The 15,658-nt window shown below is 42.2% G+C and overlaps 1 protein-coding gene across 5 annotated transcripts in view; it reads right to left on the reverse strand.

The window, feature by feature from the left end:
• Positions 1 to 2,769: 2,769 nt before the first annotated feature.
• Positions 2,770 to 15,658, reverse strand: part of ZNF532 (zinc finger protein 532) — a 79,687-nt gene continuing 66,798 nt past the window's right edge. For 4 of the 5 annotated variants that reach the window (XM_087927420.1, XM_026715401.2, XM_087927419.1 and 1 more), the window contains exons 7-9: positions 12,004 to 12,116; positions 11,544 to 11,691; positions 2,770 to 9,721 (exon numbers count right to left, since the gene is read on the reverse strand). In XM_087927420.1, coding sequence (XP_087783546.1) covers positions 9,227 to 9,721; positions 11,544 to 11,691; positions 12,004 to 12,116 — 756 coding nt within the window. In that variant the 3' untranslated portion in view covers positions 2,770 to 9,226. The remainder of the gene's footprint in view (positions 9,722 to 11,543; positions 11,692 to 12,003; positions 12,117 to 15,658) is intronic. The other variant, XM_087927421.1, reaches the window with a different exon arrangement.

The raw sequence follows: 15,658 nt of genomic DNA on the forward strand, positions 1-15,658 counted from the left end.
ATTGGCTGGGTGTGGCCAACTCAATATCATTCGCATCGTGGCACGAATCTCCTCGCCTGACCTCTCGTGACTGTGGGGATGCTGCAACAGTCATAAGTGTGAAAAATGATCATAAGTGCCATTGTAACTTTGAATGGTCACTCCACACAAGCAAAGTACCAGTAAAGGAAGGGAAAAAAAACTCCAGAGACGTTCCTGAGACAGGAAGTCTAATCCTGCCAAGAATGTAATTAGGGTTAACGGAGAGGCAGTTTCTGTAAGCAACACCAGAATGTTTCCTTCCTGCCTTCTTTACAGGATTAGGCCAGTAATTTCTTCTTACAACCGGTTCTCCGAACTGCTTAGAATGTTAATAACTGGTTCTAGCGAATAGGTGTGAACTGGTAGAATCCCACCCCTGCCTCATAGCTATGTTTTCTGGTCATTTTGGGATTTTTAGTCCCCAAGACTACAGGAGAAGAATTTAAGGATGCTGATATTAAGAGCCAAGAAAAGACACATAGGGAAGTGGCTCCAGTACTAAATAGAAATTGCAATGAGTGTAAGAGAACCAGAAGAAATAGGAGAAGCATCAGTCAAAGAGAAGGCAAGTCTCACATTTCTCTCAGGGTTAAAAGCAAATACACAAATGTCTGCAAGGCAGGATCAGCTGGAAATTCCTCTTCAAGCTATTATTAATTTTAAGGTAGATTTACTCCATTTTTGTTGTTGTTATAAAATGCCACTTCCACTCCAGGTAGCTTATGTGAACTCTACAAGCATGAGGTTAGGACACTGGGCTAATGATTTGCAGCCTCGCATTCGAGTCCCAGTTTCTGCTAGGATGGGGTGAGCTCCTGTCACACGCTCCAGCTCCTGCAGACCCAGCAGTTTGAAAGCAGGTGACCACGAGTAGATAAATGGGTACCATGTCAGGGTTCCAAGTAATACACCCATAGCACCCGAGGCAGGTAGACTCCTCAAAGTATAGTTTTATTGGATATATCATATTGGCATAGTTCTGATGAAAACCAACTCTGAAGGTTCCCGTGGTTTTCACCTAATTCAAAGTTTTCCCCCTTCTCCAAACAATCAGACACGTGGTTCAATCAGGGTATTGTCCGGTCACTTGGTAACATCACTCCTCCTCACTCTGACCATGTGTTAGAATGTCCTTGGTTCCCAGGGGAAAATATTTTAATTTGGCTACAAAACCCCAGCTATCTCTCTTCCCCCCTACCTATCCCCCAGCTCCAGCGTGGCAACACTGGAGCCTCAAAATGGCTTCAGTCAGGTCAGTTTCAGCATTGACATACCACTTCGGTAGGTAATTTAATAGGGATGTGAAAAGAGCCCCTAACTAGAGGTGTTCCAGGCAACAAGGATATCACCATTTAACCTTTCAACCTGGAAGCACTTTGGTGCTCCCAATGCTACAAGCTAAAATAACTGTGGTGTCTTGGTATTAAAGACAATTCCACAGAAATATGAAAGACTGTGTATACCATTTGTATGGTAAAAGTTAAATGACCAACATAAGGAATAAAAGCCTTTCAAAAATAAACCTAAATGACAGCTTTCTTTTTTTTATTAGCCTGGATTTGGCATTTTTACCCACCTATCAAAGAGGGACGTGGTGGCTTAGTGGCTAAGACGCTGAGCTTGTTGTTCAGAAAGGTCGGCTGTTTGGCGGTTCGAATCCCTAGCATCGCGTAACAGGGTGAGCTCCCGTTACTTGTCCCAGCTTCTGCCAACCTAGCAGTTTGAAAGCATTTTAAAATGCAAGTAGAAAAATAAGGACCACTTTGGTGGGAAGGTAACAGCGTTCCATGCGCCTTCGGCATTTAGTCATGCCGGCCACATGACCACGGAGACGTCTTCGGACAGTGCTGGCTCTTTGGCTTTGCAATGGAGATGAGCAGTGCCCCCTAGAGCTGGAAACGACTAGCACGTATGTGCGAGGGGAACCTTTACCTCTTACCTTATCGAATTCTTATTTCTGACTGTAATAAGATGCTATATGGGACTTAACAATATAGCCTTAAACAAAGACCAAGAACAAATTATCAAGTATAGTTACTAATAACAATTACAGGTAGCCCTCGACTTACAACAGTTCATTTAGCGATCGTTCAAAGTTACAAAGACACCGAAAAAGTGACTTATGAGTATTCGTAGCATCCCGGTGATCATGTGACCAAAATTCAGAAGCTTGGCAACTGGTTTATGACAGTTGCAGTGTCCCAGGGTTATATGTGATCCCCCTTTGCGATCTTCTGACAAGCAGTCAATCTGGGAAGCCAGATTCACTTAACAACAGAGTGACTAACTTAATCAGCTGCAGTGATTCAACAGTGGCAAAAAAGGTCATAAAATGGGGCAAAAAAACCCTCAGCTAACAAACGTCTCGCTTTACAACAAAAATTTGGGGCTCAATTGTGGTCGTAAGTCAAGGACTACCTGCATAGCATCATCATTTCAGATGGCTCCAAAAACAACGCCAAAAAGGGGTTAAGAGATTCTCAGCTCTAGATCTTTTCTTCAGATCTGTAATTGGCATGATACAACTTTAGTAATGTGTGAAAAAAGCCAGCGGGAGCCTACAGTAGCGTTAAACTGCATCTCCAGCTCCAGCTAAGGACTATTTTGAGACAACTACATTGCAATACGTTTGTTTCCTAAAATTGCCTGTGTGGTGATTCCAAATGCTTTGGCATTTGACCTTGCAAGCAGAACAAGGCCATGCAATTACACAGAAAATGACAACTGAACAAAAAAATAATAATCCTGTAATAAAAAGGTAACTTTATTAATTCACACTGTACAAAAAAAACCACCCCATCATTACCGCATGGCAACAACTCATTAGTTATGTTGAAAAGTGCACATCAACAAACATGAGGCTTTGAGAGGTACACAGGGTTCTTTGTTTTCCCCCTTAAAAAAGGCAGTGATCAGCTTTTATACATCACTGACAGAAGAGTAACAGGAGTCTGCAAACTTTACTGCAGCTTTTTGAGAATCCAGAAGCTCTTCAGATCCACCCAACCCTTGGTGAATACAAATGGAGGAAGTTACAATGAGCATTTAATGGTTATCAGAGAAATCAAGAGCGATTAAAGTCAAAAGCTGGAAGTTCTACCAAATATCCAGAACTGCTTTCCTCAATCCCCAAACCCACACGGAGACTCATAGGTTGGGGAAAATTCATCTCGGAGGACGTTCTTTACTCCTGCCTGTTTAAAGTCGTCCAACAGTTCATCAATAAATAACAGTTTTTCATAATTCTTTAGGGGCAAAGCAAAAATTTAAAAGCCCCACATTTATTTACATCCAAAATGTGTTTTAATACAATAACTATGGACAAAATGGGTGTTGTTCAAGAGTGTCAAACACCTTCCCTTGACTTTTTTTTTTTTAAAAAAAGAGAACATTTACTATGCCAAAGTCATGCAAGTATCTTTCTCTCTGAGCTATACATATTTACATACATTACATACGTTAGCTAGAATATTTGTTTTTGCGTTTTTAAAAAAAGTACAAAATTGGTAAAGGGAATACAGATGTGGAAAAAGCAAAAACACAAAGCAAAAAACAAAGCAACGAAACAAAACGAAGACTTTTTTTTTTTGAGAACAAAAAGTACCTTTCCTGTCCTTTTCGAAATTCTTCTCCAGCAATAATGGGTGCGACCTGAAATGTTGTTTCCTCCCCCCCCCTCCCCTACAAAAATAAAAGCACCAGAAGAGGGTGGAGAAGGTTTGGAGGAATTTTAAGAATGAAATGATTCTAAATTAATACGTTCCTGACAGAAGAATACCGGTAAACAAACTACACAGTGCGGAAGTGATGATCTGCAACCTCAAAAACTTCACAATTTTTTTTAAAAAACTCTTCAGTTTCTTTCAACAGCTTTGGTGTAAATGGTAATACTGACATGGACACACCCACAAGCACCTTAAATACTTAAATCCTTTCGCAATTGAGAGACAGCTTCAGCAAAACCCTGTCTGGATACCTGATCTCTGAAAGCATCCTGGCAGACTCACCACCTGTTCTTCTTCTTATTTTTAATATGTTTTGCAGTTACCTGAAACCAATTTTGGTCACCACAATATAAAAAAGATGTTAAGGTTTTCAGAAGGAAAGAGCGCAAAGAAGAGCCACAAAACAATCGGTGGGGCGGAAGGCTAAAACATAGAAAGAACAGTTGCAGGAATTGGGTCTGTCTAAACTTAGTGAAAAGAACTAGTGTTCCGATATTTGAGGGGCTACCACAAAAAAGAGGGGCTCAGCCTATTATCCAAAGCACCAGAAGGCAAGAAAAAAAAAAGCAATGGATAGAAATTGAACAAATTGAACAAAGAGAGAAGCAATCTAGAACTAAGGGGAAATTTCCCTACAGCGAGAACAATAAACCAACGGGACAACTTGCCTTCAGAAGTTGTAGGTGCTCCAAGACTGGAGGCTTTTAAGAAGGTACTGGACAAGCATTTGTCTAAAATAGTATAGGGTCTCCTGCTTGAGCAGGGGGGTTGGACTAGAAGACCTCCAAGGTCCCTTCCAACTCTTATTATTCTGTCATCTCTACTGAGTGGACCTGATTCAGAACTGATTTCTCTTCTGATTTCTGATTCAGCCTGATTTCTAAAGGGCCTTAATGTGAACCATATAGGGCTCCAGATCATTGTTCCAGCTACCTTCGTTTTATACCTGTCGGTTATTTGTAGCCTCATAACCAACAGAATCGCAATCCAGAAGTGGGACTGCGAGCCAGTTCGATCTAGTGGTTAAGGCACCAGGCTCAGGAGTTTGTGAGCGGTAGTCTCGTGTTAAGCATAAAAGCCAGCTGGGTGGTTTTTCTTAGCCTATGATGTCAGGTTTGAGTGACAAGCTGGTCAGTCAATTTCTGTCGCAACCATTTACAACCATTGTAAACTAAACTAGACCCTGTGGGAAAACACTAGGAAGAAAAAGAATCCTGAATAGTGACCTCAATTGGTCTAAACACTGTAGTCCACCACACACTGTACTGAATTCCTGCATGGGAACTGTCTAAAAGGCAAGTTATACTTGGAGTCTGGGCAACTGAATGGAGCGAACGGAGTGTTTAATGGCCGGATGCCCTTCCTGTTGCCAATGCCGAGTTATATTCTGCAGATATATTCTCATTGTGCCCAGAGAGAAATATCTGCCTCTACCTAGGATTGAACTCACAGCCTCCTATTTGTGAAGCGGGAATGCATCCCATGAGATCTGGAGCACGAATTGGTAAAGGATCGGATGTGAATCCAAGGGATAGAATTCCAATCAGCTTTTATAGTAATGACGGAAGATCTGAGAAATCCCAGATTCAAATGTAACCTTGACTCCAAATTCCTGGGTCCGTAGACAAGATGCTGGCTCTGACTCAATGCTCCCCACCTCAGTGGGATAACAGGAATAATTGTTCTTATCTCTAACAGGAATGCAAGAAATATCGAGATAATATATATGAAGCATTTGGAATAATCTAAAGCACTTTTATAACTCCTATTATTATCTGGAATCTTAATCTATATGATGTATATATAACTGTACATTGGAATGTCTTTAAAAAAAGAATTTATATCATCTTTCCAAATTCAGAGGCCACCAGATGGCTAGAATTATTTATCATTATTTATATAACAGCTTTTACATTTCAAGTGCTTTGTGGTTCTTACTTCTCTTTCTACGACGCAATACGATGCCTGCATCACACAATCCTATGACTAACGTTTATTTAAGGTATATCTTGAAAAATTCATTATTCTAAAATAGCAAACCTTTCATCCATCACCTGGGCTGCAATCATACAACTTCTTTCAGACTTTAGCAATTCTTTCAATGTGCATAAATCTCAGCCTCGCTCACATATAATAGGAGACTCCGTTGAGATACCCAAAAGGTCTTGAATGACCTTCTTTGCAATTAGTGCCATGCTGAAAATTTCTACTGCATTTCCCCCCCGCTGTTCTCATTAAATTCGATGAAAAACAAACAAACAAGGATTCTTATCGTCACCTTGGTCAAAATAGTTGGGCGAGCTTCTCTGCCATCCTTCTGCAACTGTTCCTATAAGTGTCTTAAGCTGCCTTGCTTCCTACACTTGCCGCAATAAAAGCCAAGGGAAGACATCCACGGCCCAGTACCGGCATCACAAAACGATCCGCGGCCCGGTACTGGCATCAGCACGCATGGCAAGGTGAGCCGAGCGACCGGCCAGCCAGCCTTCCCCCGCTTCTCCCTGCCACCTTCAACTCCTCCTTTGTACCTGTGTCGATGGGCTTTGGGACGGCCGCTCAGCTCGCCTTGCCTTGGGTGCTGAAAGAATCCTCGCGCCTTAGTTTTGTTCGAAGCCACCCCGCCCCCCCTTTGATGAAACTAAGGCGCGAGGATTCCTTCAGGACCCACATGCCACTTTCCAACCGGAAAAGCTCACCGGAAGCACTTTCTCATCAAAACAAGATGGCGGCGCCCAGCAAACCGGCGGCCCAGTAGAAAATGTTCCACGGACCGGTACCGGTCCGGTGGTTGGGGACCCCTGATCTAGAGGACATGGTCCCAACAGGTCAGAAGATTGGAGAAAAGATATCAGGGCAGTTTCTTCCACTTTGCAATATGAATGCAAGCTCAAAAACACCACCAAAAGACATGATAAACCAATCTAAGAATAAAGCAGAGATACTGCTGTGGGGGGAATAACACTAAATTCAGGAAACTGGAAGATATTTTCAGCCGGGGTTAGTTTTATCCAAACAGTTAACCTCCTTGGAAACAGCTACCCGAAATTACTCTAAATTCAAAGCAAGGTAGCAATAACTTCAATGCCTCCAAGGGATCGGAAGCAAGGCAGAAGGTTGTGTGAGGTTCAAACACTCTGAATAGCCTGGAATTATCTAAACACATTTGTGTGCAGCCTGGTTCTGAATGGGCCAAAGCCCAGTACTGGGCCGCAGCTGGGGACCCCTGCTTTACAGGATAAATATTGGCCAAATATTGGCCATGAAGAGCAGGCCGCATGACTCCGATTTTATTAGCCGAATTCTAGGAAATCTGAAAATCATGCTCAGGCCCATGGTCCCTCTGACATTCAGCACTTCTTAGGAGAGAAGGAAACTTGCTTAGAATTACAACACATTTTATCTTGTTTAGTGATCTTGCAGCTGTGATGAGTTAACTCTGACAAAGAATGGTGTGTGTGTGTGTGTGTGTGTGTGTGTGTGTGTGTGTGTGTGTCAGAGGTGGTATTCAGCAGGTTCTGACCAGTTCTGGAGAACCGGTAATGGAAATTTTAAGTAGTATGGAGAACCGTGCTAACCTTCCCCCAGGAGTGGGGAGGGAACGGAGATTTTACAGTATCCTTCCCCTGCCATGCCTACCAAGCCATGCCCATAGAACCGATAGTAAAAAAATTTTTGAATCCCACCACTGGTGTGTGTGTGTGTATGTGTGTGTGTGTATACATATATATATGAATAAGGAATATTTTTCATCAATATGGTGTCCAATTAATAGTGCATATTTGAATAAGCAATTAAATTAAATCTTTATGTGATGGTCCAAAAATCAGTAGCATTGCCTGCAGATGATCTCCAATCCGAATCTCTATGCAAGATCCAATCTGGGTCAATCAACGGGACCAGAGTTTTAGTTTTCCAAATTTTGGACTTGTGCTGGAGCCCATCAGGAAACTTCTCTCAATTTGGTTGAATTGCTTATTCAAATATGCACTCATAATGTGTGCTTTGAGCTATTCTATGCATTGTATTTATGTGGTGGTGCCTTCCTATTGGTTGATTGGTGCGTTTGATGGCCGGTGATTGGCTGTTTATTTCCTTGCGTTCAAATCTCTATGATTCAATTCGTATCTATGATTAAAACTGCTGCTCAAGACTGACTTGGCACACGGCCTTATCTCTCAACTGTAACTTGATTGACTTAGATACCACACATCTAAAATAATTAAGCTTATTCTGCATCTTATATACCGTAACAGACAAAAGACAAACTTAAAATACTGAAAAGCATCTTCAAATGGCCTTCAAAAGGTCCTGCAACATTCAATGAGGTACTCAATGAGTAGAGACAAATAATGATTAAAATGACACATAGCAAAGTCCTCCAAGACTTTTCTTTTCTGCCACCACCACTGGGAGTGGGGGGAACCCATTGCTTTGACTCAAATCCTTTTCATTCCAATGGAGCTCCTGCAAAGTAGATTTACCCTCATGGGCTGAATACTGTACTCAGAATTTTCTCTATATAGAGAGAAATTCTCAAGTTGAGTAGATTTCCCCCCCCAACACACCTGAAATATTTAAGCAAGAGATCCTATCAAATGATTCTTAATCCTCCTAGTCATAAGAACCAGCGGGTCCAACTACAACTGCTCCTTGAGTTGCAACAAAAAAAAACCTATTTGCTTTTTAAAAACCCTTCTCTTCCAATACTGCTGAGACACACAATTCTTCTGACTTTTCTTTCAGAAACATGTGAGCTGCTTTTCAGCACAATGCTGGCAACATTGAACAATTCTGGTTAAATGGAATCCAAGGATATGTATCCCATGGTTGCCTTTTCCCAGGTTAACATGACCTAGTTTTCTGGAGGGGTAATGCTGGTCGGGAAGGAACGATATCATTGGGGTTCTTCTTCCCAGAGAGGACGAGAGAGAAATATGGGGGAATTTTTCCAAAGCTACTCAGGCAATCTCAGAAAAAGGATCACATCTGAAACAGCTTAATAAATCTAAAGTATTGCTCCAACTTTTAAGAATTCTGCTTCGAAACAATCCATTGGTTAGAAAAGACGTAAGCAAGAGAGACGAACAAAACAGGGGAGAAAAAAATCCCACTAAATACAAATACAAACATGTAACAAAGACTATGAAATTACTTTGTTTAAATATATACAAACTCTTTTAGACTCAAATACTGCTTTCTTTTTTTTAATGCTGTCTTTCAGGGGAGTGAATGACGAATGACTGCTTATTAATCTCTATCGCGATATGAGGTGAGGAAGATAAATTGAAATATAGAATAGAGTGGAATCTATTGCAACAGCCTGGGAGAGAATTGTTAAATTTACGGTATGGTAAATCTTTTTATATTCCCCCAAAGAAAAAGTCAACTCCATTCTGAAGTAGAAAGGCTGATTTCTTTTTTTTTCTTTTTCCCCCTCCAACTTTTGGAAGATGCTTATGGGATGGAAGAAAGGAGCAGGGTCATTTTTCAGCTGAACTCATTCTTTTGGATTTAATAAAAGCCATGCCGTGTGTCCTCATGTGGGTGTTTAAGGCAGCTTCCGTTTCAAAGGTCTTTGCACACACTTTGCATTTCCTGTCAGAGGTGGATCGATCCGTGGATTCCTCCTCAGGGCCGGCCTTGTTCTCCTGCTGGCTGTCTTCTCCAGAGCCATTCTGTTTCGAAACAGGCTGAGGTTCCTTCAGCTTATGGACAATGAAGAGATGCCTAGACAAAGAGACATGGGACGTGTAACAAAGACCGCATTCCCTGCACTGATAGGAGGAGCCATCAGATTTGTGCTGGGGAATATGTTCGTGGAACTGAAGCAGGTTCTCGGTGGTGAAGCCACAGACGGCGCATTTGTGAACTTTAAAAACATTGATTTTCAACTTCTTCAGCGGCTGGGTGATGGCCCCTCGAGGGGGCCTGAATTCCAACACGGGCTCCTCTAATTTACGCTTTGGACTGGGAACCTGAAGAAGTTGAGAACAACATTAAACATGCCCATTAAAGAAATAAAGTACAACACGGCCGGATAGTTTCATACAGAGTTCTTGTCAGTGAAATGAAATTTGAGACAGAAGTTCAATCCGCAGTGTAATATGTATAGAATGTCTCTTCCTAGGTCAGGGGTCAGCAACCTGCGGCTCCGGAGCCGCATGTGGCCTTCTGCTGCGGCTCTCTGTTGCCAGTCGACTCCACAATTGATAGGGCTTTGGGTTAGGACAGGTAGAGGAAAAAGGACACTGTGCTAGGAGGAAACTCTATGGTGGGGGAACTACCATAGAGTCTGGTCGGCTCCAGAATTGAATGGGGGGCTTCTGGTTAGGACTTCTGTGGCTCTTTGAGTGTTTAAGGTTGCCGACCCCTGTCTTAGGTTATGGGTGACTTTAAGAAGGAAGTCATAGTGGATTAAGAGGATAGGAATTTCACCAATTATTAGACACAATAATGTCTATTTCTATCTTTTCAAGATAACCCTTCACAAGGGTAATAAACCCATGGTACCAGACAAACAGCAGGCTGAGGCTCTGGACCCCACTTATAAATACCTAAAATAGGGAGGGACAACATTTTTCTCAGTCCATGAGTCTGCTAGATCAGGACAAAAACAAACAGAAGGGGCCAGGCATAAATCTACATTTGATTTAATTTTAATTAGATACAGTTCATATGATTATTCCCCTATGGACTTATTTTTATTTTTTTTTGCTATTCCCAAAGATGAAAATTCAGTGGCAACGTTTTGAAAGCATTCTTTGGGCTGTACCAAAAAGCTTTGAGGTTAAGGTATACGCTTCAGGTTGTAGAGAGATGGAAACTACATGGACATTGATGGACCTACAGGGCAACCTTTTAAAACCTCAGGTGTCTGTACCTGCGGAGTAGACTTGAGAGACATCTGTTTCTAGCAAAGCCGGTTCTCAAAGCACAGCTTGCCTCTGGCCCATTTCCAGAAAAATGGAAAAGAGGCAAATGTTCCATCATGCAGATATTTAACAGCTATATCTCATATAGTAGCTCGATACCCATGCTTTGCTATGAAAATATATGGTCGGGCTTAGTTTTTGGGGAGGAAGATAAGGGGGAAAAAAAATCTGCCTCTGCCTACCAGCCTCCATCGGTATTCATCTGGCTAGAGTCCTGTCAGTGTGTGAGAGAATTAAGGGCTGTTTGAAAACTGAAACAGTATTTGCTGTATGAGCAAGAAGACAGTAAGGAGCCTGGGCGTGGCTTAGCTCAACTGTTCTGTACTAAAGCTGCTTGGTGCTGTGAAACTAAAACTGAAACTCCTCTGCTTGTGTTTTGCATTTGGAACGTATTTCTTTTCAGGGGGGAGTAGAACTCCTTGGCATCAGAGCATGTTAATAATAATATACGAAATACTAATACTCTGATGGTCATTTTGAAATCATTTCTTAGGGAGCACCGTGCCAAATTTCAATTTTGTAGGCTTTACGGTTCTGGAGATTTTGGGATGATGCACAAGTGGTATTTCGCTTTTATACATATATAGATATAGATATACTGAATAAGAACCCCTTCCCACCTGCAGATTATATGATTTCAACCTGCTTTTTAGCCTTCTGAATAATCTGAAAAAGCCATAAAGTCCCAAGGGCCAGTTCTGGGCTTGGTATATTGTGCTTACAGAGGAGAACCAAGGAGTGCACTGCTATGACCAATGTTTTGATTATTGACTTCCTGTGGATGCTGCTGGAAAGGAGGAAAAAAAAAATGATATATGCTTCTATAGAAATATGACCCACAACAATGAAAAACGTGATAGCTCACCTTGGGGTCTTCCTTGATTGAACTTTCTCCCATGTTCGTTGATTCTGCCATTTCTTTCACGTCGGGTTCCTTAATCCCGTGCATCAGCTGAATATGTTTTTCTAGCATTAATCTCTTAGTAAAAGTTCTTCTGGAATCCGGGCAGTGCCTGAAGAAAATGTAGAGCAGGCTATGAACGGATAGCTTCAAACGAGCAGTATTACCCAATACCTAGCCAAGATGCGTGAAAGATGAAAGCTCTCCTTCTCCATAACTTTGAAGTAAGCCTGGTAGATAAAGATCTGATAGACTCACTGGGGGTAGCATCATATGAATGACAGGCACAATGATTATTCAAAGGCTTTGCCAATCTGACGGTCTATGGAAACTCTTTTAACCGTTGCCTGGCCTGTTACTATGTGGTACTGCTGAATATTCTGTCTGCTTTACGTGAACGAAAACTTTCAAAAGCAGAACTTACGAGCAGGTGTAAACTTTCCTGATGCCTTTGTGCTTGATACGATTGTGACGGCAAAGGCTGTGCGATGAGCTGAATGATTTGTCACACTGTCGACAAGGATGTTTCTTCATTTGCTTTAAACGAAAGGAAATAAAACATTGAAGAAGGAGCAGATAACCTTTAAACGTCAACAGAGGGATTCAGACTGCAGCTTTAAGGAGAGCATTCTGAACCCCAGGGACTCTTGGAACCAATTTAGCAGCGCCAGGCTGACACAGCTGCAAAGCAGTCCATTCATGTGCAGATTTAAGTTCTGCAAACTTGACATAAAACTTATGAAAGAAACAGCAGTGAAAAGTTAGTCAGATCTGTGTCCAGTCCCACCATGTCCACTAGAGGGAGACACACGCAGATAATTTTTGAAGATCATAATAACGTCTCCCTTACCTATAATAACCTACAGATAGTCCTCAATTTACATCACGTAACCAGCTGAATTTACGACGGACCTCCCCAGGGCTACTTAAGACCCAAATTCAAAATCCTGATGGCCACCTCCAAGGTCACATGATAGCATGTGGGGCACTCAGCAACTGGCTCACTTTTATAGTTGTTTGTAGTGTCCTGCAGTCACATGTTTACAATTGAGGAATGCTTTTGATAGAAACCGGTATTTACTTCTGGTTTCTGGCAAACAAACTGTCCATTGCAGACAATGGATTCAGTGAAGAACTACTGCATTTGCTTAACAACTGCAGGTTACTTTGTTTAATGACAGGGGTGACCCACTGCCCAATTTCCAACTGCTTCCCCAGGCCCAACGAAGTCAGGGAGGTGCAACATTAATAGAGACCAAATGTCAAAAAGAAGAGGAATGAACACAGAAACTCAAACCCCAGTTGTTAAATATGGGCCAAAATCATCTTTTGCCCATTCTTTGCAGTCAGATCTTCTGCCAGAGTGGTTTGTCCCAGATTCCTGTTACCAATTCTCAAAGACTTATAGTTTAGTTTAGTTTATTGGCATTGCACCTCGTACATTGAAATCAAACACCATCTTCAGTACACATCATGACCATGAAAATAAACACAAACACACATCCTTCACCCTCCACACATTGAACCGAACCCCCCAGACACTGCACCAACACTGCGCTATACAGCAGAATTTAAAAGAGCTACTGCCCTGGGATAGAAGCTGTTTTTCAGCCTATTTGTCCTTGTTTTTATTATCCTGCACCGTCTGCCAAATGGTAATAGTTCAAAAAAAAAAAGAGTTCCCAGGATGAGATGGATCTTTGAGAATGTGTTGAACTTATAGGCACAGGGCTTTACATTCAAAGGCCAAAAGACACTTCTGAACACAAACGAATGATGCTTATGCAACACTTTTCTCTGTAACTGTAACTGGGTGAAAAAGGAAACTGGGAACCAGAAAATGTGCTGCTGTAGACTTCTGCCATACGGCTTATTTCAATACTTCTTTATTTTACAGTCTTCCCGTAGAGTCAGTTTCCGGATCTGTGTGGCCAAAACAGTATACGTGACACCCGTCAAGTCCTAACATATAGTAGGGGATCAAGTAAGCCATGGGAAGTCTGGAAGTAAGTGATTTAATGTTGATTGGAGGACTCAATCAAGTACAATCCTGTGGTAACATGCATAATTTAAGTAGGTGCTGAACGATACTATCTGGGTCTCCGTGGGGAGCTCAAAGCACCTTTCTAAAATCAAATCTGAAACCCTACACATACAGTATAGACCTTCCTTCTCCAGAATAAATATACATGAGGCAAGTAGGGGTTGAGGGATTGCCTAATTAACTACGGGGACTGGAGCATCTAAACAACTGCTGTTACAACTACTTTCACCAATTTTTTAAACCCAGATATCTGGTGTGTGCCCTGAAGAGTTCTTCTCCTAAACTTGGATGATCTAAGGTCATTTGATTTAACTGAGTCCATCCAGCCAACGCCTTCTTTCTCCCAAGCTCAGGATCCTAATTCATGAAAATACTTTTTTTATATATATATATGTTGGAAGTTAAAACCCACACTCTCCTAGGAAAATGAAATATTTTAGGATAAAGTAAAAAGGCAGAATATTTCCCCTAAAAAGAGTAGAAACTCAGAAGCAGAAACTCACCTCAGAAGCAGAAGCTCACACCCACCTTTGTTAATGGGTGGGCCATTGAAGAATGTCTTCAAAGAAAATGTCTATGGAGATTTCTCAGTCACCCAGGCCATGGTTGTCCTCAAGGGGCTTATTTTCAAGAGGCAACTGGACCTTCTGCTTTTTCTTTGAAGACGCTTCGCTTCTCATCCAAGGAGCTTCTCCAGCTCTGACTAGATGGTGGGGAATGGAAGGATTTATACTCCTTGCAGACAGCCGGTCATTTGCATTCTTTTAGCAGGTCGTTAAGGTCACCTGGAGGGTTATCTATGTCATCAGAGCCACCTGAGTGCTGCGAATGCGTGTGGAGCCCCAGGCAGAGCTGAAGAAGCTTCGTGGAGGAGAAGCGAAACGTCTTCAAAGAAAAACCAGAAAGCCCAGTTGCCTCTTGAGAAAGACACAAGGGACACAAAGCCTCACACACCATATCTTCTACATCCAGAGGGGTGCAGTAGTTAAGGTGCCGGAGTATAATGTGGAGACAGAGATCCAGGTTCCTATCACCCTCAATCGCAGAAACTCAATGGAGGCCGGTTCCCTCTGCCTGCTCAGTCAGCCTACGTCCAAGATGGTTTTTGTCAGAAATGGAGGATATGGACCATATATGTTGCTTGAGTTTGTGGAGGAAGATGGATTTGCTTGCTAGCAAATCAACAAAAAACATGCATCTTCAGCCATCTATCTTCAAATGTGCAACCCTTTTTCACCCACAGCTTTGGAAAGAAACTAAACCAGCATTTTATTATACTAGCTTGCTTCAACCAATTTTCCTGGGAAGTAGCTGGACAACAATTCCGATAATACCTTGGCCTGATCGGCCACGGTATACTACCTGAGGATGATGAGTCTAACATATGCGGAGCTTGAGGAAGGTTGCATTGCAGCCTGTCTCACCTAGCAACTCAGGTCTGGCAGAGGCTGGCTTTTGTTACTGCTAACTTCATGGAGCCAATTTCGTTTTCACAAGATTTCCCACAGGTTCATCGGCTGATTTCTTCCTCCCATATCTCCTCCTCAACCTTCTCAGACAGCAAAACTGGAATTATTTTTATTAGGTTTACTCCTGCCTAGGGGTTTGCATGGATTATCAGACACAGAAAGTTATGAGTCAGCTCCCCCACACCCCGCTAACTCAGGGGAAAGGGGAAAATAATGTGCTACTCTCATTCAGCGTTTGAATCATACATCTTCCAAATGTATTTGAACTATACCTGGCCTTTCTACCACCTCCTGTGCCCTTCTTCCGGCCCTCAGCAAATATTCCCTAATCCTTAGCCATGCTTAGTCCACCCTAGCCTGGATAATGGAGATGTGCAGTTGGATTTCCTAGATGCAAAGGAACCTGCCTTTTAAATTCTTTCTAGTGTCAGCTGGAAACTACTCAGCCCGGGTTCAAGACCTGAGCACCATGCAGCAGAGCGAGCGACTGTTCCTTGCCCCAACTCCTAGCCTTTGGCGTATAGCAGGGGCGTGAAACTCGGTTTCATTGAGGGCCGCATCAGGGT

The sequence above is a fragment of the Pseudonaja textilis genome, chromosome 2 (assembly GCF_049901715.1).
Source record: "Pseudonaja textilis isolate UNSWEBS1 chromosome 2, rPseTex1.2, whole genome shotgun sequence".
In the NCBI taxonomy this organism is placed as follows: Eukaryota; Metazoa; Chordata; class Lepidosauria; order Squamata; family Elapidae; genus Pseudonaja; species Pseudonaja textilis.